Source organism: Haliaeetus albicilla, chromosome 13 (genome assembly GCF_947461875.1).
Source record: "Haliaeetus albicilla chromosome 13, bHalAlb1.1, whole genome shotgun sequence".
Taxonomy (NCBI): Eukaryota; Metazoa; Chordata; class Aves; order Accipitriformes; family Accipitridae; genus Haliaeetus; species Haliaeetus albicilla.
Genome location: NC_091495.1, coordinates 12,640,866 through 12,664,494, shown reverse-complemented (window position 1 = coordinate 12,664,494; position 23,629 = coordinate 12,640,866). Strand labels below are relative to the sequence as shown.

Here is a 23,629-nt window from a genome sequence, read left to right as displayed (position 1 = left end):
TTAACTGTCAACAGATTTTTACAACATAGTTTTAAACAGCGCAGCAGCCGTGCCAAAGCCTAGTAACCTTGAAGAAAACATTTTAAATCTCAGAAAATACTTTTACGTTACTTAGAACTTACATAAGCCTTTTCATTTACAAATTCAAAAGTATTTAATTGATGAAACTTTAAGGTAGACTCTTTTACACTGCGAACAGGCAGCAAGGCTTGAGTTGCCAATAAACAGTATACAGGACACAGTGGGCAGTGTCAGCTTCTAAAAATGGGTGCAGAAGAAAATGACAGCTGTTGGAGGGCAGGCAGGAACAGAGGAACACACCGATACAGGGTCTGGGCCTTAGCGCGCTCTCAATAGGAGCTGTGGGCCACGAAGCGAAATGCGAATTAACCAGGTAAGGAATGCAAGGATTTCCTTTACTGCAATGAATACATGAGTTGGCAGTTTAAAGGACAAGTGCCTGAAGACTGCCATTTTGTCTGTAAAATGGATTTTGTAATATATATAAAAAAAAAAAAAAAGCCTACACACCTATAAGAAAGATAACAGCATATTACACTTGTCCCCTATCATTTCTAGATATGCTGTATCCGGAATTGAATCTGAAGTATACAGAAAAGAATTCTCTTAGAGTACTCTCCATCTCTCTATTTCCAAACACTAAAGATTATTTACCTACAGCAAAAAAGACGGGAGGTGCACAAGTAATCATACATTACAAAGTTAGTAGAGACTGTTCTGAGAGAGGAAAGGAAAAAGGAAAGAATGACAGAAGGAAACACAGGCAACAGTTTCTATTGAACAGGCTTCCACAGTCGTCGTCTTTTATATTCACGTAAAGCTATAATCTACACTTGGCTTTTGGTTTATGGTTTACACGTAAAAAGATTAAACTCTAACTCGTGAAGGCATTTAATGAAAAAGTATGGTTACCTTACAGTACTTATGTCCTACCACAGCTAATGAAACTTGAGTGTGTATTTAAAATACTACAAATACTTATTTGCTGAATTGGTACCTAAAACGATAGAGTAAGAAGAAATGTGATGTGCATAAAACTTATCTCTATGTGAACGACTACAAGCTAAGGCATCCCACACGCCTGCAGTCCAAAAAGGGGGGGACGGCTCGTACACGGAAATGGGACCGAGCAGAAGTCAGACTTTAATGCAGCCGCGTACCGACTGCACGCACAATCATGATTCTCGTATGCTGCAGCAGTCGCGGTTCTCATTTCTCATAGCCTAACTTCAGCCTGAACCATACAAGTTGTCCAAAACAGAAGAATTAGTTACTGGACGAATATTCACCCCCTGGAAGTTAAACACGTGCTTGTTTCGGGCAGTTTTGTACCTTCAGCCCGCAAAACGAGCCCGTGACTCAGTGTGAAAAAGTAACCCCCATGGTAAGGCGGACTCCCAAGAGCCAAACGCATCCGGAGGTGTGAAGAAGACCAAAGACGTCGAGGTGCCAGGAGGGTGGGAGAAAAAAAGAAGTCAGAAGCACTTAGAAGATGGCATAAAACGCACTGGCACGCTGCCGGGACTCCCAGCGCGCTCCGCTCACGGTCACACTCCCTTTCAGCCCCTTCCCCCGAGAGGAGCCTCTCCCGGTACCGCTCGCGGCTGCTAACGGCTCGCTGAGGGCGGCAGGCGCGGCCGTTGCTTGTCCCAGCAGCTCGAGCACCGCCAGGCAAGCCCCTGCCCAGCCTCGGAGCCCTCGCCCCGCAGGAGGCGCCGGAGCCGGCGTCCCCGGCTCGCTCAAGCGTGCCCACGGCCCGGCCCGAAGGGCGGAGGCGGGCTGGGGCTCCACAAGGAGGAGGCGGCCGCTGCGGCAACGGGGCTCCGCCGTAGCGGCGGCGTCGCGCGCCCAACGTCCCCACTCCGCCGCTTACCCGCGACCGCCCCACTCCCCGGCGCGGATTGGCCAGTGCCCGCACCGCCCACCGCCCACCGCCCACCGCCCACCACCCCCCTCCCTCCCCTCTTCCCTCCTCCCTCCCCTCTTCCCTCCTCCCTCGCGCTTTACGTCGCCATGAAATCCCCGCCCACCCCACCTCCCCTCCTCTCGGTTGGAGAAGTCTGCTGTCAATCACGCCGTCCCCGGCGCGCGTCCCGGCTCCCGCGTCGTCCGCACAGCCCTGCGCGGAGCAGGGGGGTGTTCCATGGTTCTCTCTTGTCATTGGCCGCCCTGCGCCGTCAATCATCCAGCGCCGCCAGCAACGGCCGCTCCTCTCGCCCCTTCTCGCCCCTTTCGCGGTCGCCCCCGCCCCGCCCCTTTCCCCTCCTTCCTCCCCTCAACTCCACTCGCTCCGCCAAGTTGAGCGGCCGCTCGCCCGCCGGCTCCCGGGCTCTGGCGGCGCGGCTGCGGCGGGCGGAGACACTCGTGGCGGCCCCCGGCGGAGCGGGAGGGGGCAGGATGACGGCGGAGGCGCGGGGAGCACTCGGCGGCGGTTGAAGGCGGAGAAGGGGCGTGTAGAAGCGAGCGACTGGGGAGCGGGGAGTGGAAGGCGCCTCCCCGGCGAGCTCGGCCCAGGGGCGAGTCCGGCCGATGACAGCGGGCTCGGCGCGGGCTGGCGCAGGCGAGCCCGGCTGAGGGGGACGCGGAGCGAACGAGGCGGGAGCGGGGCAGCGGCGCCGCCGAGCCCGGCCCGCGGCGGCTCGCGTCGCGCCTGCCCTGAGGAGAGTGGGAGCTCGGTGTGTCGTCGTCGTCGTCCCCTTCTCCCCCCCCCCCCGCGGGAAAGTTTGGCGCCCGCCCGCCTCGCCGGGCAAAGTTGTCGTTGGGTTTGTTTGTTTGTTTTTCCCTTTCCTCCTCCTCCTCCCCCCCTTCCGCTCCCCCGCCGGCCGCCGCTCTCCCCCGCCTCCCCGGCAGCCGGCTCCGCGCGGAGAGGAAGCGGCGAGGGAGGCAGGAACCAGAGGAGCGAGGCGGCAGCCCGGACCCAGGAGCCAGGAGCCTCCCCAGCGCCCGGCAGCCAGCAGACCGCGCCGGCACCGCCGCCGCCCCGCTCGCCGCTAGGACGCCAGCCCTCTCCTCCCCTCTCCCCGTCGGGGTGTGTGCGTGCGTGAGGGCAGGGAGGACTTGGTTTTGGTTTGTTGTTTTTTTGGTTTTTTTTTAAGCCCTTTTTTTGCCCGCCCGCTTCTCCCTCCGCTTTAATATATGCTTCTGGAGAGCGACGTCCCCCCGCGCCGCCTCATCGCCCAGCCATGTCGGCGGCCATCTCTGCCGCGGAGAAAGTGGATGGCTTCACACGGAAATCGGTGCGCAAGGCTCAGAGGCAGAAGCGCTCGCAGGGCTCCTCGCAGTTCCGCAGCCAGAGCAGCCAGGTGGAGCTCTCGCCGCTGCCCCAGCTCAAAGGTACCCGTCTGCCGTCTCCCCCCCGCCTCTCCTGCACACCCCAGCCCTCCGGCTGCAGGTGCCGGTGCCCCCGGCCGCCCGGGGCTGCGCTGCCTCTTCTGACACCGCTTTGCCTGCCCCGCGCTGCCCTGTCGCCGCCTGTGCTGGCTCGTCCCCTTCACCCTCACCCTCTGCCCTTTAGCCGTGTCCTCCTCCGCCCCCGCTGCTTTCCAGGTAGGGAGCCGGCAGGAGTAGTTCTGCGTGCGGATGGGCTCGTCTCCTCTGCTCGTACGAACGCGCGTCGTACAGGTCGGTTCTCGCTTACTGCCCCGGGGAAGGACCCCACTGACTCGCCACCCCTTTTCTGGGTAATTTAGGAGTGAGCGTTAGGGGGGGCAGGTGTGCTTTTTGAGGGCTTATTGAGGAAAACGTAGGTGAGTTGGGTTCAGGAGTGCAGGGAATTGAGCACTAAAACCTGGGAGCGAGTGGTGGCTCCTCCTACGGGGGGGATTTTGCGAAGAGGAACTCTGTGCCCGTGGCAGAATATCCTGAGTTACCGGAGAGAGTTTGCGTCTGGCTTCTTGGTTCCTTCCCATCACCTTTGGACGGTGTTTGAATGACGTTTTGCCTGGCTTTCTCTAATGATCAGAAGTTGCCTCAGAGACCTTCTCCTGCATAGTGCTGTATGTGAACGCTCACAAGTGAATGAAAGTTGTAGATGCTGGCATTGCTGACATTAAAATAGATAGTGAAGCTTTTATCTTTGTACTGGAGCTAAAATCTGAAAAGACTCAGTTCGTTAGATTAGAAAAATGAAACGAAAGTTAATTGCAACCTTCCACACCTTTAAGCATCAAAATAAATTTCTGTATATTATTTCTTTTAAGAATTACAGAAATAGTTACGAGGCAGAGAATATAAACTTGTTATTAAAGTATTTGGCAGGGACCTGAAAAATAAGGGAGAGATAGTACCTTAACATGACCTAGCATATTAATTTTACTTCCACTAGTCTTAAAGTCTTCAGGTTTTTGAAGCTGCATCATGTGATGGTAGAGAAAATCTCTGATCATTTCCAGCAGATATCTAGAATCTGAATGAAATACACCAAACTTAAAAATATTCCTGCATACTAATTATCTTTTTTCCTGTTTGATTTTCATGGTTTTTACAGTCATGTCTGTAGTATTTCAAGATAATTTTTTTTGTCCTCCCCCTGAGTGGCACATGTACGTGAACAATAAAACTGGCAGAAATGTTATTAAATGCAAGTAAGCTTGGGCAGGAGAGTAACAAGGTGAGGGTTTGGGGTTTTTTTTTTTAGCATGTTTGTTGCAGCAGCTTTGCCTGTTAGTTTTAACAACAGCAGGGGTGTTTGTGCTGTTTGGTTTGAGCTTTCTTTTTCTCTGTGAAGTTGTGTCCTGTCTTAGTACACTAGTTTGATTTGAGGGATTTATAACCGGAATATTATGTTTGAAATCAGTATTTAGTTTCTGCTATTTACACACTGTTTAGACAGTATATTTTCCTCAGAGATCATTTTTATAAAATCACACTTGAGACCTTGTAAAAGCACTTGGTAAATATCGCACATAGGTGGCAGACTTCAGAAAGTTTGACTCCTGATCCAGCAAACAGTTAAACATACATACTTTATGCAGGGAGTAATTCCAGCTTAAATCAGCAAAATGTCCAAGTTTACATTCTTTGCTGAGCTTGGACTTCAATATTAAATTTTTAACTCTATATATTGAAATATTACAGTTTTGTCAGTGCAGTTTTACAGCTTTTTACTTATAACACAGAGAAATTTTGCATGGCATCAGCAGCTCAGATGTTCGGAAATTTGAGGCCATAAACTATCAGAGGAATTTCTTCAGTTATGCAGAGTTTTGTAGTAGTTCAAATTGCATTAAATTCTTAAAGGAAAATCATATCTGTCTTTAGGATTTTCAGTTTAAAGACTTGCCCTCTAAACCTGCTTCAGAACATAAATTGTGAGCAAAATATACTTTTATGAAATATAGTATCCCGACTAGCCAGTTAGCAGAAAGTTGGGCAGCACTCTTCTGCATGTTTTCTCCCTTGGGTTTGTGATGTTAGATTTGTCCTGAACGTAGCTATGGACATAGGATGATTTCTCTCCATCTGCTTGAGGCTCCCTCTCTTCCTTCCTGTCTTGAACCTCCCCTGCCCCCCAAACTAAAAAAGCTTCTGGAAAGAAGGTGTTTTCTTTATAAACATATAATTTTGTAAACTTTTTGTTCTAATCACACGTCTTGGGAAAATGAAGCTTTGCTTTATTCTTTAAAGTTTTATAGAATTCAGTAATAGTTGTGATGCTGCCAGTCACTTACAGAGTAGTAGTCAGTGTTCCCAGGGAGGGGCTGAAAAAGGAAAGTACAGTCATTATACTGATGCCTAAGGGCGCTTAGCTAGCGTACACTTACGAAATTAGATTAACGCTTTTTGGTTTTCCAGTTATCTTCAAGTAGATGGTTAAATCTGAGGTGTTTGAAGCCTGTATTGGGAGAAAAGTAGTGTTTTGTAGCTGAAAAACAGCGGTTTGGTATTATGCTGCTGTAAAATATTTCATCTTGTTTATAGTTACTGCCTTGTTTCATCACTTTTAAGAAAAAATATTTTAAAATAAGTATAAACTGTATTCTAAAACTCCCCGGTAGGTTTGTCAGACTGGCCTAAAATACTTGCATCTATTTTACTGGAAGGAGAGATGTTCCAGAAGAAAAATAAAATTTACCTATCCACTTCAAAAAGTACCTTCTTGGGTAGATAGTGTTGTGGGTTTTTTTCCTTTTATCGAGGGACTGTTGTTTGTTTGGCACTGAAATGGCCAGATCGGATTGTGTAACGTGCTTTCATAGTTGCGTTGTTTGAAAGCTTGTAGACAGATAATCTTAAAAATACATATTTCTGGAGTTAATTGTGCTGCTGCTGTGTTTTACCAAAATTCCTTAATTTGGTTGCATATAGTATCACTGCTAGGAGAAGAAATATATCTGTAAGTAGTAGGTAACAGTCCCAAATAGTAGGTACTTTTCCCTTTGGAGTTGTTTTGGTTTGGTTTTTTTGGGGGGGGGTGGTGTTAGATTGAGAGGACAGGCAGCAAGATTGTGTGTTGTCATTAAAATTCAGCTTATTGTTGTATGTGATAGATATCTGGCATTTTTAGATAAAAGCTCAGCAAAACATGACTGATGTCAGGATACCCAAAATGAATTAGTAGTGTGTTCTTCAGTTAAGTTAGCAGGTTTCCTATGTGTTTGTTATTCAGGAGAGTGTCCGTTTTACTGTATTGTTTAAAAGCTGAATAAGAAATACTGAAGAACCAGTGACTGTATTTAAAAGAAAAAAAAGCTTGCTAAACCTGTTAGAAGTTGAAGTTACTCCCCCCCCCCCCCCATCTCCTTTTCATTTGCTACTTTATAGTTTAGATAATACAAATCCTTTGAAAAATCTGCAGCCAAAATAACATGCTGGTTAACAGCAGGACTTTATCACTTCATGGACAATTCTGAGGGTGTTGTTTAAAGAAAACTGGCAAAGGAAGTGTTACTTTTAAGGTCTTAAGAAGTGGCAATTCTGTCTCAATAACAAGTCTTTTAAAAGACTGCAATAGCCCATGCAGTTGCCTTCATTTTTGAAAAAAGAGATACAACTTGACCTTGGAACCTGATCTGACTCATTACAGTAAAAGTATGCATATTTGTTGCTGTAATTTTTCATTGAAGCAGCATGTAAAATACAGGTGGAAAATGGTGAATAGAAAACACGACTCATTGCTTTTATTTAGCGCAGTTAATGTGGTCTGTCAGGTTGTAAAGCAAATACACCTTTTTTCCTGTGTACCAAACATGTCAAGTGCAGCTGGAATGAATAAACATTTCCTGATGCCTTTCTGTGATCTTCTCAATAGTGAATATCCATTTGGGAAGACACATGTCACTGCAGGCTTATTTCCTATATTGTGCTCAGAGAACAAATATATGAAAAGAAATTCTTAGTTTTTACTTCCAAATTAAACTGCCTCCCCACAGAGAAAACTCTGGTGCTTACAGCAGAAGAACTGGAAAGTGGTCCAAAAATCTTTCAGCCTTAGGCTAGCGATGGTTATAACTATCTCTGTGGGGCTGAGAGTTATGGTGGTGAAGTATACTGGAATAAGACATTTTTAAGACGACCTTCCAGTATGTAGTTTCGACATCAAACATGGGGCCTAAAATAGGTGTTAACCATTTTATTTTCTTTACTTAAACCCTTGAGAGAGAGAGCTTTGGTTAGACTGAAAACAAGATACCATGTTCAAGCTAAGCTTTTGTGGAAACATTACAGGAAGGCCTAATAAGCTTGCTTATGGGTAAAATTTTAACGTTATTAAATCTATCAGGGTCAGTTCGAACCTTAAACTTTGAATGTTTTGAGTCATAGAATCATAGAATGGTTTGGGTTGGAAGGGACCTTAAAAATCATCTAGTTTCAACCCCCCTGCCGTGGGCAGGGACATATAGTCATATATGTAGTCATATAGTGTGTGCTTCAGAGTGACAAAAATAAGTGGAGTTAAAAACAGGTGAGAGGAATCCTCTTCTCATATTAAGTTGCCTTTGCTCCCCAAAGGAAAATGTCCTTCAAAATTTTAGAATGGTTACTTTTACTACAGCCTTAATAAATATTTGTAAGTGAAATGACAGTTTTCTGTCTCAGATTTGCACTTTTTTTTTTATCCCTCACGATTGATCATTATTTCCTATTCTGTAGTCCCCCATCCTCTCTCTACCTTTTGTATTCAACATCCCTTGCAACTATGGTCATCTTGGGTGAGTTTTTCATTAAGAGAGATAATCTCTATTTCAGATGAAGAATGAGGATGTTCTATGAGGAATTTAGTTTTAACTCTTCTGTATAATCTCAGCAGGGCGTACTATAAAGTAGTCAAAACTTCTGTTTAGTGAAGTAACAATCTTGAGAAATAGAGAACCTATAACAGCTAAAAAAACTTTAAGATTTTTTAAAATATTCTAATGTAGCTTCATGAAAAATGAGCTGTTTAATTTTTTTTTTTCTATATTAAGGAACTGTTCCTAGTTTATGGAGTGGAACATTTAGTCTTTAATTCTTAACAAATTGACCTTTTTTATCCTTAGACTTGAATTTTTGGTCTTAGAATATACTTCCATCAAGAGCAACTCCTAAATATAGAGCCTATTGACAGTCTTCACATGAACTTTTCTATTTAAATCTTTCACATCTTCTGTGTGCCAGCTTAGTATCAGATTTCTTTTTCCATATTCGTTGCTTTCTAGTTTAGTCAGATATTACTTTTGCAGGTGCTGCATTTAATGTTGGTTGCTATAGGAAATACAAGTGGAATTACTTATTGCTCGAGGCTATCTGATCAAAAGAAGATTATTTCAATCTACAGATTTTAATTTTTTTTAAATATATATCTTAAAATCATTCAGTGCTTTTGAAAAGGTGTCATACTAACAGTTCTGGACAGATTAATATTCTGTTTAAACATAGAAGGGATATGTGTTGTGTTCTTATGCAAAAAAGTCACTTCCATTGGGAAGGGTATAAAATTCAGCTTCTATGCCATTGTAGTCCTGAATCCTGTTTTAATCTAGCAGGCTAAAATTATATTTATAGTTTCGTAACAGTGTGTGGATTTTGAAGGTTGGAACCACAGCCAAACTAGATGAATAGGTAGTAAGTAATGTCTGTTTTATAAGACTTCCTTGGCAAAATGCTCTACTAGAAACTGGACCAGCAGTGACAGCTTCTTTTTGATGTCTGAATCACTGATTTTTATCACTGAACTAGTTTCTGTTAAATTTTGCTGAGTTTGTGGCTAATGAAGTATGTTGTCTACAAGATGCCTATTTCATAGTATACTTTTGACTTAAAGGCAGAGCTCATCATAGTTAAGGTTGCCTACAATTTTCCTTCACAAGACCTTATTCTCAGCTGCTTACAGCATTGCTAAACTGTTTGGACTGAAGTTTTCCATGCCAAGTATGGACAGTTTTATTTGGAACTGTTCCTCAGGCTAATTTTCTTAGTTTCAGCAAAAACAGTTCAAACTGCTCCTAAGACTAGAGGAAAAATAAATTGTACAGTGTCAATATTAAAAAAAAAAAAAAAATCTTACTGTCTTGAGGTTTAATGTTTGCTGTACGTGGGAGCTTAGGACATAGTTACTAATGAAAGTGGATCTAATTTGGTCTGAATTCTAAGACATGCTCAGTAGCTATTGTAGCTCAGTAGCAAGACTGATGATTCAGTATGTACTGCGCTATTGTGTACAGATACTTCAGGTTCTACTATGCTACTCTCATCTGCTATGCTCTGTGGGGCTACTATGCATGGCTTTTCTGTGGCTTTCTTGTCTGTAGTACTGCTAGGCTCAGCAACTAAGCATATGGAAAACTTGTAGTTTTTTACAAGCAAGAACCCAGAAGTGTATTACAGGTGAGGGGGTAATATGGAAGTGGTGGGCTGATTAGAGAAGCTTAAGTGGGAAGAGAGGGCAGGAGCTAGCTCCTTTCCAGTAGATGTGGTAAGCTTAGTATTTAGAGTCTCAACATTCCTTTTGGCTGTGAAACTTTCTGGAAATGTTTCTTATCATACTCTTGTAGTTTCTTCATAGTTTTTCATTGCAGCCATGGTTTTTGAACCATGATCTTCCTGAAACTTCATGGGCTTAGGGGTTTTGTTCTGTACATCAGGAACTGATTGCAGATGACTTGGTTCATCAAATGAGTCTTGCGAATTTAAAAATGAGGAGAACATAACAGCAGTGACCATGATTAGAGCATGAAATTCACTTTCAGTCATTGTGTTTAGTAGTACTGCTCTGGCTACCATATGGGGGGGGGGGGTATGGGAACTGAAGCTGAGAAAGGCTGGTGAAATGTAGATGCAGGATACTAGGCCTTAGTATGTTAAGGGTATGGAGGCTATGGGAAGAGAGAGCAGTCTGATCAGAATTGTAGGTGACCTGTAGCCTGTTTAGTAGCAGTATGTATTGCTGCTATGAATATGGTGAAGGGAAAAGGCTACAGATTTTTCTTTTTAAAAAAAAAAAGATTGTGCTATTGTGTTGCCTGGCTACCACTGGGAAAAGATTTCTATCTTGTTCTCATCTCAAGTTTCCTCTCTTGGCCATTGTTTCTCACTATCTTACCAAGCAAAGCTTTGGTGAAATTTATAGGTTTTGTGAGCTTCATTGATACGTTTCAGAAGAGAAGCATGAGTTTTGCTGTGGAGCTGGGAGGTCGAGGTGTAAGTAACAACAAAAATTGTATTTGCACATGTGTATTCAAGAATAGCGCTACAAAAGGAAGATGTTCTAATTGTAGTAAGTGATTTTTAAACCCTTGAGAATTAAAGGCATTAAAGCTATTCCCTACCATAACAGCAAAACTTTCAATATGTTATACAAGTTTACTTTTTCAAATCACGGATTAGAAGTTTTTATCTGAGACCATCACACACTTGGAGAGTTGACAAGCTGTGGATAACAGAGGTAAAAGCAGCACAGTAGATTTTCTCAGAAGATCTGAAAGAAGAGGTGAGGTGAGTGAGTTTAGAGAAGGACAATAGAGCATGGGCCAGGAATGCTGATCTGAAGAAAAGCAGGAATAAAAAGTCACAGCAATTTGTCTGAATATGAAGGGTGAATCAGCTTTATTTCTGCTATTGCTGTATTTGAGAATTAGCAGGGTGCATCACTGCATAAACAAGTGAACTTGTAGATGTGATTTAATAGGTTACTTTGTTTCTGTAGATGGTTGGTCTTTTAAAAATAAAAGCACAGCTTTTATTTTATTAATTTCTTCCCAGGTAAAATTCTATGGGAAAGTGTAGCAGAATAAAATGGGTTTAACAAAAAAAGGTTGCAATTTAGTGTAACTGGGTAAAGCTTTTGAAAAGTATATGATGTTTTTCATTAAAAATTCTATGCTTGCTTATAATATGATATGTGTAAGACTGAAGTCTTGTTAAGCAGCATAAATTTTGGTTCCACACGTATGTAATGGCAAAAAATGATGAGAGTTTAACTTAGGCTTCGAATTAAATATGTGAAATTTGTGCATTTCAGCATTGTTGGATTCTGTAGGAAAACAGTAATTATTCTGAGAAGAAAATTAAATTCCAAATGTCAGAATCCCCTAGAGAGGCATAGGCTGGGCCCCACAGTACAGTCAGGAAGGACAAGGTTTAGTAATTTATATTTCTGTGTATTTTCCCTTCAGAGTAGGAAGCAGGAGCAAAATAAACTCAGTACATCAAAATGGTGTAAATTGAGTTTAAAAATAGCCAAGAGATTTTGCCCAATGGGAATATACTTAAGTGTAGGATCCCTCATGACTGAACGCTTGATGTTTACAGTTTTTGATGGAAAGAATGTAACTGTTAGAGTATGGTTAAAATTGATGAAAAAAGTAGCTCAACCTTTTATTTATGAGGCTAAATGCTTAAATTAAGTGAAGTGGGTAAAGAGATCGTGCAAGTGCTTTTGAATATTCATGTGCTCGGGATGATCTATTCCCATTGAGGTCAGTGGGAGTTAGGTCACTGAATGCAGCAGAACCATGATTTCACCTGTGTTTCCAGTCTAATCTTAGTTCTTCCTACTGTAACACTTATCATTATAAAGTATCTCATTATCTTATTAGTCTGAGAAAACTTTGAAAATTAAGAAACACTGGTTTAGCCAATTCATAAAGTATGTATTTATCCAAGGAATTAATTCAATACCTGTAACTTCCACCCAGATTTACACAGGGATTTGAGGGAAGAAGAGGTTTTTCCTTGGCTTTTGAAAAGCTAGATTGCATGTTTCCCCTGGCACAGATTTCCTATTTAATTGCTCCCCCATACATCCCCTTCACACACTGCAAAATGAGTTTCTGTACTTCTGTGAAGTAATGTTTAACAGCTACCCCTTGGTTTCAAATAAAAGGTATTTTTATATTACACTCAGCACTAATTTTGCCATGTGAAATCGACATGAGTGTGTCTTCAGTTTCTGGGAAAATGCAAACAAAATTGATTTGTAATGTTGACTTGCATTTTCCAGTGTGATGGCAAACTGGAGAACTTCAGTGTCTTATTAAAAATTAATTTTGTATTTGGATAAGGTGAGGAAGTGATTGGGGAAACATACAAGTTAGTAGATTTTAAAAAATAATATCCCACAGCAGATTCACTTATGGCATACTTCATTATCAATGCTTACTAATTATAAAATACCATAATTTCAGTCATACAAGAGTTTTGCAGTTGACTTAATAAAAAGGGAACTTTCAAATTGTAAACACAGTTTCTGTCTTTCAAGCTTAAAAAGTGCAAATCTATTTGTTTTGGTCTTCTGGTCAAGGAAAGTGTTTATGTTCCTGTGAATAGAGAATGTTTTTAATACAGTACTGTATAATGGGTATTGAGCTTAAGTTTTTACTGAGTCTGTGTGGCACATAACTTTGTCACCTGCTTTTCAGCAGTCTTTATCCCCTGGTAACGTATATGCAGAGTACTACAGCTGTTGGGGCAGTAAAATAGCTGTTCAGATTATTCTTTTAATACTTACAGGGTAGATGTGAAACGGTTCCTTGAGTCTACCTTGTCACAACCTAAGGGTTGTTGTACATCTTCAAAATTACCTGTGAAAATCCAAAATTGTATTGAACCTTTACACTTCAATAATATTTCTTTAAGGGCAAATGCTTGTGTTTGGGGAAAAGTATAATTAGAAGTTTGTGTGTCAGGAACAAGCAGCATCATACCGATTGTCCCTTCTGATCTTTTTTGATTTGACAATCTCAAACTTGGTCCATTCTCTCTTTCCCTTTCTGTAGAGTCTCTTTGGTCTTGCTGGTGGTTAATTTTCCTGGCACGAGTGAGTTACCAGGAGTAACGAGTTCTTGTGTGCCAGCTTCTGTGGGTGCTCTCAGCTTGTGGCTAATACAATAGAACCTGAGTTAGACTTTAGAGGGAGGATCTTTTTATATACCCAGGACTTTACCTTGACCTTTATTTGCCCTCTTGTTAGGAGGACTTCTTGAAAGTGTGTATGTTTTACCATAACAGAAACTTTTGTTCCATTTCAATGTAACAAAAACTATTTAGGAGTTGTATTTTCTGTTTTGGGAAAGCAGTTTTAATTCAGGCCTTTGTCTCAACTTTTGTAATTTTAAGTTAAAGTTGCCATTTATCCCATATTCACATCTTCTGAGAAACAATTTCCTGTTCCAGAAATCAATTACTCTCCCCTCTTTCCCTGTTTAATGACCTGGCTGTGCATGTTAATTCTGTGATAGGATTTATCACCTTTAAATTTAGCACTATCTTCCTTAAAGAGGCAGGGTTCCTATTTTAAATTATTTTAAAATCACTATTACTTAATAATCACGAGCTATGACACCTCTGTCAAGCCAGTGAAACCATTATTTGGGCTAATGTCTTGCATGCAGGAGAGAATGCTAAGCTCTTAGAGCCTCTGGTTATATTCAAGCTAGGCCCATCCTGGCATATGATCAGTCATTAAAACTGCTTGATGGTTTTTAAATGAAGACATCAAATACAGTAGCAGTGTATGCCAAAAACATAAATGAATGCATTGGGGAACATAATAGTTGGCTTACTGGTGGAAGAAGGCTTGTGTGCTGGTTTTGGCTGGGATGATTTTTTTTCATAGTAGCTGGTATAGGGCTATGTTTTGGATTTGTGCTGAAAACAGCATTGATAACACTGATAACTGAGAGATGTTTTTGTTACTGCTGAGCAGTGCTTACCCAGAGCCAAGGCCTTTTCTGCTTCTCCCCCCACCCCACCAGCGAGGAGGCTGGGGGGGCACAAGGAGTTGGGAGGGGACACAGCTGGGACAGCTGACCCCAACTGACCCAAGGGGTATTCCATACAGTATGACGTCATGATCAGCGTACAAAGCTGGGGGAAGAAGGAAGGGGGGACGCTTGGAGTGATGGCGTTACTTCCCAAGTAACTGCTACACGTGGTGGAGCCCTGCTTTCCTGGAGATGGCTGAATACTTGCCTGCTGATGGGAAGTGGTGAATGGATTCCTTGTTTTGCTTTGCTTGTGTGTGTGGCTTTTGCTTTACCTATTAAACTGCCTTTATCTCAGCCCACGAGTTTTCTCGCTTTTACCCTTCTGATTCTCTCCCCCATCCCACTGTGAGGGAGGTGAAGGAGAGGCCGTGTGGTGCTTAGTGGCTGGCTGGGGTTAAACCATGACAGCTTGCTTCAAACACAAGAGGAGTAGTGTAATTGTTTTTTGAAAACATACAATTCAGCTGTGTAAGAAGTGAAACTTCTTTGCCTTTTATAATAAATATAGTATCACTCTGAAAAAGCTTGCATACGGTTAACCATATGCAAATGGCTCAGCTTCTCTTGCCTGACCACAATGTTTGAGACATTAACTCTTTCAGTCTCTCACACTCAGTACTTTCAAAAGCAGCATTGATTCAACTGTGTCAGGTCATCGGGCAGTTTTTGGGGGGGTTTTTGGCTTGCTTTTGTTGTTGTTGCATGGAGCTGAATTTCAGTTAGATTCTGAACTGGTGGTGTGCTCTTGAGGAAACCTTTGTATTGTTCAAGTTGTACATTTTGTTAAGGATAACTTCAGGGTGTTTTATGTTCCTGTTCCAGTGGTTGGTATGTTTGGTGAGTTTTTGTTTAAGGAATCAGTGGTGCTTTAATTCTCCTTTTTGAGAAAGTGTGGTAGAAATGAGGTGAATTGTGGCAGACCTGGTTACTAGAATCTTGCTATTTAACTTTTTAGGGACCAAGAGAATAATTTATATTACTTTTTGCATCTGACTGCATGTTGTATTCTGTAATTAGACAATAGGAAATAGGGCTATTAATATGAAAGCACTTCAGCAGAATACTTTCTTACTGTCTGAAGTGTCTTGGTTGATTCAAATCTTCAGTAAAATCAAGGGATTTGACGTGGTAGTAGTTGGAGACTCTTAACTATATGGGATTATAAGAAAGCTTGGAAGACAGTAGAAACAATCCAGATAAGACACTTGCAGTTTACCATCACTGCCAGGAGTCATGTCACACAATTTGTGACAGATGTTGTTAGATGAGCATAGGCTTTTCAGATTTTCTGGACTGATTTAAGGTCAACTGCTGGCCCTGTGGAGTGGCGGAGGAGACTATCTGGACAAACAATGTCTGTTATTGGATGGAAGATAGCTTTCCAGGAGTACTTTTAGTAAATGACTTGGTAATTATCTATGGCCTAGACTTTGCAATTAACTTCGTAAACCACAATTCTGTGTGTGAATAAAAGTCATTGTTGATCGTTATCCTAATTTAGTTTTACTTCTCATGTGTGATTTCTTTTTTTCTTTTTTATTTTTCCTTTTTTTACTTTCTTTTTCTTCCTTGGCATGTGTCGTAGAATTAATCTTAAATCCAGAATATTCTAATGAGCAAAATTTCTGATTTCATAGCTATTTCAAAAGAAAATGGGGATTTACTTGGATGGTGGTATAATTTTTAGCAGGTTGGTTGGTTTTGGCAATTTTAATTTGACTTTGCACAACTGGCTGGGGAAAGGTGTATATTAACTGGGACAAAATGTGTTATAGGGATAGTTGAGCAAGTAGGGTCTAACAGTGTATTTTTGAAGTACTGTTCATGTGGATCTCAGTGCAAGTCCTGCCTGACGACCATCTGCAGAATAGTTTGCCTCTAAGTGGAAGTACAGCAGAAGCTCAGCTCATTATCTTGATTGCTTCTCTGCAGTTCTTTTGATTTCTGAAATGAAGAAGTTAAGTGTTAGTATGAGCACACAGGTCCTAGACGGGATTGACCAATGTGCCTTCTGTGCCAAGTCTTTGTTTTGGTTATCTCCTATGTATGTAGTATGAATTACCTTGTAGCATAATGTTTGAGAATACCATTCTACTTTGTTGTCTTCCAAACCTCTTTCTCCAGTGAACAAACATATTGCTGTATAGGGAGCTGGTTAGCTTTTAAGATATATAATGTTCTGTCTGATTTCCTTATCTGACCTGGAAAGTCAGAGCTCTGTTTACTGTAAACATGCGGAGGAACTTACTCAGCCCCTTCCAGAGTTCCAGCAACAGCTGTAGACTTTGGGGTAACAGGTAATTTGAAAGTGCGTGCTGTTGAACTCTGAATGGAGGGGGTAGGGGGCGAAATCTGCAATGCTAGTCTATTAAGAAATGGTACTTAGGATGGCAAAGTTTTTCTGTGTGGAAAACCTGAAAATACTGATGACAAGATCCCTTGGATACCTAAGGTGCTGCACAAGTACTCATCTGAGTAGCCCTGCCAGTTCCAGTTGGGCTGTTGAGCTACCAAAAGCTGGAATTGTGGGAAATTCTGTTACAGGTGTACAGAGTTACTGGAGAATGTTACAGACTACCAGTATAGCCAAATATACTGTGAGATTTTTATACAGGGGCTACATTTTCTTTAAAAAGGAGCTTAAAGTGATTTAAAAAAAAAAAACCCACACCAACACCCCCCTCAAAGTATCATTCAAAAAAGTAGCTAACTTCATGCGTAGGTAGGATTTTTCAGTTATCTCATACCTCTATAGTTGGATGATATGATTCCAAAGGTGATGGTGAACTAACTTAACAGCTCACTGCAGCTACAAGGAGTTTCTGCTCCCATCACTAATCTTGTGCCAGAGCTGAGGCACATCAGGCCCCTCCAGAAGCCATTTAACCTCACTAATATGGCCATGTTATTGAGTTAAAGCAGCTCACGGAAGAGTCTGACAAGTTCCAGAGCCAGTGTTGAGGGATGGATGTGACTGGGAGCAGAGGAGGGGAAGGGAGGAATAAATGGCAAGGGGGTAGCGAGGAGAGACCTCTGTCCTTTTCATTGTCAGCCAGCTATTTTGCTGCCTGTCAAGCTGCAGATGTAGACTTCTGAGAACCTGGAAACATGCTCCCTCTGTTGTAACAAAATTGCATCAAAACTCCATTTCTTAATAATGCTTTACCATGCCTATAACATAAACACTGACCCAGATGCTACAAGAGATCACAACAACAATGCATGCAAGAACTCCTCAGGACAAAAATAAATCTTAAATTTAGGTTAAACAGGACTCCTTATGCTTGATTTATGTAGACTAGGGCAAAGTTTATCAGACTAACCCCTTTCCAGACTAATGGTATCTCTGAAAAGAGCAGGCTGTACAACAGTGTTAGCAATTTACTGATGTGAAGAAGTAAATCAAAAAGCAAAGCAAACCAAACACTTAATGTCTCGTAGTACATGTGCTTCTGTGCTTCTCTCTCTATGTCAGTGTTAGGGCTCTATTCTGCTCTGGCAGGTCCTTCCACCATTGAGTACAGCTACATATAACACAGTAAATGTAACCGGACAACAGAGACTAAATGCTAAACTTCATGCTGTGGACTACGGCATAATTATGGCACAATCCTTGTCATGTATCAATCCTTGTCTGTATTTCAGTTTGTCAGGGAATTATGTAGAAATGTAGGATTGCCCACCAACTTCAATTTACTGTAAGGAGAGATGCAGTACTTTATTCTATAATGTCATTGTCCTCTAAGTGTTTGAAACAGCTATATGTGAACTGCTTTAAGAGGCTGTCAGAGGAAAACTTCATGGTTGTTTTTCTGGCTTCTGCATCTTCCTGGGGCAGCTTTTTCAGGAAGAAGTTACCTAATTAGAGATATTTTAAAAAAGTATTGGAAACTTGTTGCAAATGTTTGAGAGGGTTTACTTTGTATTGGCAGGGAAAGTATGTTATTTGAATTTCCAATTTGTGTAGTTTAGAGAGGAGTTCTTGTGGACTTAGATTCTGGTTGCTGCTGTTGGAAGCAAGGATTATGTTAGGTTCTCTGGCTTTGTATGGAAGGTCTCATGTAAACAATTCTGTTGAGAAGGGAGAAGAATCTGTCTCTTCCTTCCACAAGAAAGGCCTGTAAACATATGTGATAAATATACTGTGGGAAGGCGTCATTGTAGTGCCCTGGCTAGTGATATGGTGGTGGTTGTCTCTCTAGTTACATACTAGTGAGGTAGCTCTGTGATTGTGAACTCTCCCTATCTATATGTCATTTGGGCCCTCCCTGGAAAAAATAATCTTTTAACTTAATATTCCATGTTTAGACTTGGATTGACAACTTTATAAATTTGAAAGCATTTGATTTGGAGACAAATCTGTACAACCATGCAGTTTTAATGTTTAATAAACTTCTGCTCAGGAGGAACTTCCAAGTCAACTTGTTTGTAACTTTTTATCCTGTGTTATTGTGGCTACCCCTGTAATGATCAGGTTTTTGTAAACAGTAGAAATAGCCTGTTGAGAATTTCAGTACTATGAAGTGCAATGATCAAATGAACTATTTTAATCAGTTACAAACATTTTACCATCTATTGTGGAAATGACCAGAGGCAATTAATATCCTTAGAAAGAGTTATGGTTAAAGTGGATCATAACTTACAGTAATTCTTTTGGTGTTGGATGGAGATCTTGGCTTTAGAATTTCCCATCATCATACCTGATTAAGAATCGCCTTTCTGTGGCTGCCTAAAAATCTCATTGTTACTTTCCCAAGGACCTCAGATCAACTTAGAACCAACCTTTCAAAGAATGTAACAGTGGATTTAAAGAATTTCCTAAATAGCACTTCTGTAGAGCAGCCCCTAGAAAATAAAGTTGAGGCAACTGCATTTGTTCACCTGGATCAGATGGTGTGTAGACCATTTTCTGGGGTGTGGTTTAATATATGTATCTTGACATTCTTCTAAAAAGGATTAAATGCTTTTGTTCCCTTTTTTTTTCTGCTTTAGGCTTCCTCATGCTTTGTTTCCTTCCCTCCTTGCCGCCGCCCCCCCACCCCCCCGCAAGGTGTCTTTTCCAACAACATGCAGCAATTCGGGGACAGGCTGGTAACAGAATTCAGGCTTCAATTTTTGTCCTACTCCTCCCCCCAGTATCGCCTGTCAACAGGGTTATTTTATTGAGGCATCCGCTCTCTACTTTGAATCTACATTGTCTTCTATGGCCCTTATGGTATTTAGGGTATTTGAAGAAAAGCAATTATCTTGAACTTCAGATGTATGTGAAATATTGATAGATATTAAATTAAAAGTGGTTTAAAAATCATGCCACAGGTTGTTAAACTACTAAAGCTAAAAGCTCTGCTATTTATGCAATTATGGTGACACAGTTTATTTTATTCATAGAACTGGAGTAAACTATTGCAATATGATATTATTGTTGTGTAGAGTTGTCTAGCTTCTGTTGTGCTGGGATAGCTAAAGATAGTTAAAGACAAGGCTTTAAAAAGCTAAAAACACTGTCCGACAAACAAATTTTCCCAAATTACTTGGTGGTTCCCATGGTACCTCTCATAACATTCCCAGGATAAATGTGCTATGTGTCAAGCAGTGATTGAGTACATGAAGACAGGTAGTGCTGGTACAACAGAACTGGCTTTCTTGTTACCTTATTTATTATGATGGTTGTACACAATTTTCAACCTGTGCAGATGTCTTTATTTTATGATTCCCCTTTTAAGTATGGAAAATGGACGTAGGCATAGAAGAAAATACTTCCTTTGGTTTTGCTTTAAATAGTAAGAGTAACAAAACAGATTAATGGGCAGGTTTTTCATTTGAGAAAACATGTCTAATTGAGGTAGATCAGATTGCTAATGAAATGGACTGGTGATGCATGGCAGGAGAGATACAATCTCTGTTACTCTAATGTCTAACTAAAAGTGGCTAATGCAGGGATTTCTTTGATACTCTAGGGAAGGTAATAAGTGATTTGATTATGTTGTCTGAATTCCTGTTACTTGTTTTTAACCTTAGGTCTTTGGTCTGTTTTAACCAGTGTTAGGAGTATTCAGATGCTGTCTGCTGGTTTTTGAAACTTCTGGGTAAATTCCAGTTAATGATACTTCATTTTATTGAGCATCAACTAAATACACTGTATTAGTTGTGCCTCACTGCTGGGCTTTTGTAACTTGGAGTATAGTTAAGTTTGTAGTGAGGAAAAATAAGAGTAAGTTTGAATCCTGTTTGAGCCTGGCTTTCAGCTTGGGGCTAGTGTCAAAAAAAGCTGTCCTCCCTGTGTCGGTTCCTTAAATTAGGCTTTTTGGATTTTAGCCTCAGCATGTCACTGTTACTGCTTTGTTGCTATGATACAGTACTTACTCATGCAGTCCCCTGTAGAATATTAGAAGATCTGAGCTGAAATGTTATGTAACTTACCGATGTTTTTACAGCTGATGCTCATTATTTTGCAGAGTGTAACAATTCATGTCTTTGTAGTTATCTGAGTGAAATAAGCATATTGCAAGATTCTTATTCAAAAGAAAAATGGTTAAAATTGCAGAATTAACATTTAAAAGTATGAATTGTTCTTTATGAGGGAGTAGTAATTGCTAGCTTTTTCAAAAGCTCACTGAAGTTGTTATGCTCATTTAATAGGATCATAACTGTTAGATGGGGGAAAGGGAATACAATACAATATTCTGGTGTTTGAACTTTCAGGGCAGAGTGAGTGGTTGGGATTACAGTGGAGGCGTTTCAGTCCATTTTAGCAATTACTTTTTGCTTATGGAAACAAAAGAATTCTATCAGATAATTACTGAACATTAAAACCACTGTTGACTGTTGTTCCAGCCACTAAATAGAAAGTGTTTTGGTAAGAAACTTGAGGAACTGGCATTATTAAAGAGTGTTTGAGTTGTTAAACTTTAAAATGAAGTTTGTTTAATTAGAATAATGCTTAAACAATAAAGAGAAGCATGAGATCTTTTTGTGATTTGTTCAAATTTTAAAGTGAGACTTGAGATTTTCAATACTCAGTGTTACAAGGCAGTTCCCTTTTTCTTGTCTTGATAATTTCCTTATGATGAAACAGCAGTGCTAAGATCAATACTGCAGTGAATGAATGAAGCAAAGGGATTAGTAGTCTGGCTATAGACAGGTCTTGAAATTTCTTCAGGGGGAGAGCATTCCTTATTTGCAGATAAAATTGGAAACAAAAATTTTTCACAAGAACAACTGAAACACCAACTGACTGATAGATGATGTGATGCTATGTTGCTGGAGTGGTGTAGAACCCCAACAATTAAAAACAAGAATGAAAGGCACATTAAACCAATTTTTCAGTTAAAACCATGGCTTCTTTTGTTGTGATTGTGCAACTTTTGAGCAGTTACAATGTTTTAAGGATGTATTAAATTTAAGTGTACCGTACTTAATAATCCATCTCTTTTTAGAGCTAATGTGAAATACTAATGGAGGAATTTTGCTTATCAGCTTATGGAGAAACTGCACTCTAAGATGAAAATGCCAAGTCATAGCCGAACATGTTGCCTTAATAGGCCAAAAAAGCTGGAAGACCTTACATGACTAAGATTGTAATAAATTATTTAGACCAAAGCATGAAAATTCAGGATTAATCCTTTTGAAATATTGGAGGTGTTTCTTAAGAGAAACATTCATCACATGATGTCAAAAGTATGGGAAGTATTTTGCATTGGGGTAAAGCGACAAGGTTCCTTCAAAGCAGATTTTACAGCTTTTAAGCAGGTTACATAATAAAGGATTAGGGAACAGAATGAGACAAATCGGATGAATGAAAGTTCAGTGTGATGCACTGCTTCAGTATATGACTTTTGGTGAGGGAGAGTTGGTACTTACTAATGTCTATGTATTTCAAATAAAGTTAATTCGGGCACTCATTTTCCATAAGTATATTTACTGCCATATGTTTATCCATTATTTCTTGTACAAAACACCAGTTGTGAATGGTGGGTCTTTCATTCTAATATGCTTGAACAGGTATTTTCAGTTTTGACAGTATTGCTTATTAATTTGCTGACTCCAGAGCACACTATTCCCCATAATAAAAAACCTGATAGCTATGCAAATTTTAGTCAGCAAAATATTTAGAAATCCTGTGTTTGCTTCTACAGACTTTAAGTGTTGGTTGGTTCTGGTTTTTTTGTTTGTTTGTTTGTTTTCTTCTATAGATGCCACCTTCAATGAACAGCAAGATCTTTTTTGTCAGAAGTTGCAACAGTGTTGTGTACTCTTTGACTTCATGGACTCTGTTTCAGACCTGAAAAGCAAAGAAATTAAGAGAGCAACACTGAATGAACTGGTTGAATATGTTTCAACAAATCGTGGAGTGATAGTTGAATCAGCTTATGCTGACATAGTGAAAATGGTAAGTAGAATGTTCTTGTTATATTTTGTATTTTGATAAAATGAATTAATCAGTTTACAACTCTGATGGCATCTAACTCAGAATTGCTGTCGGTTATTCTGCTTATACAATATAATATTCGTTAATGGTAACTTGGCTTACAGAATTGTTTAGAAAGGCTTGTAAAAACAAACAACTTGTAAGTTTTAATTATTAGCTGCAATATGATGCATTGAGGTTAATTAAAATGAAAGAACTGGTATATTGCAGATGCTTGCAGTCTGGGTAAGCTTTGAAGTTGTTCTCATTCAGAAAATGGCAATACTTCAGTGCTGCCTGTCTTTAAGAATGGCAGTGGAATGACAGGCTGAGGTTTTCTGGTAAAGATTCTTGCAGGTACTAGTGTCAAGAGAAAGATTTATCAGTGTAAGAAAGCAACTTTGTAAATACTTTATATGGCTGTTTGTTACTGTTTTGGCCTTGGAGAGCTGTGCTACAGTAGTCTTAAGTGGTTTGCTCCAGTTGTAAACCACAGGGTGACTTCTGCTGTGCAATTTCTACAAATAGCGTATTGAATAAGCAACAAAATATTTGTGGTTATCTGCTGACTTTCCCAGTTTTTTATGTGCATTTTCAAATGCTACGTAAGTGATGTTTTAGATATGCCTATACTCCATGTACAGGCAACGCAACTGAAGGACATTTGACAATAATCTGAAATATTTTAAAATTGTTTTTTCTAGAAATTTGAGATGTAAAAAGAATGTGTTTAGTGCCCATGCACTTAAGCTAATGGTTCGCTAAACTTCGGTTAAGTTTACATAGGCACAATGCTGACTTTAAAAGTAGCTATTGGGAACATAAGCAGACCAGTTCAAACATGTGGCCTATGACTTTTGTAGTTTTCTATACAGTGCAAGCTATTTTTTCTTAAGGTTTTGTTTGGTTTTTGTTCTGTGGTTTTTATTTTTTTCTTTTTCTGTGAGCAGCTGATATGGAAGATCAGATCTTTAATGTAAGTAAGTGTAGAAATTTTGCTATTATACCGAAGGGCTAG

At 40.5% G+C, this 23,629-nt stretch overlaps 1 protein-coding gene across 1 annotated transcript in view; it reads left to right on the top strand.

Annotated features, from left to right (window-relative positions):
• The first annotated feature begins 2,336 nt into the window (after positions 1-2,336).
• The window catches only part of PPP2R5A (protein phosphatase 2 regulatory subunit B'alpha), a 47,553-nt gene continuing 26,260 nt past the window's right edge, over positions 2,337-23,629 (top strand). Inside the window, exons 1-2 of the mRNA XM_069800174.1 lie at positions 2,337-3,354; positions 22,397-22,593. Of these exons, the coding sequence (XP_069656275.1) occupies positions 3,204-3,354; positions 22,397-22,593 (348 nt within the window). The 5' untranslated portion in view covers positions 2,337-3,203. The remainder of the gene's footprint in view (positions 3,355-22,396; positions 22,594-23,629) is intronic.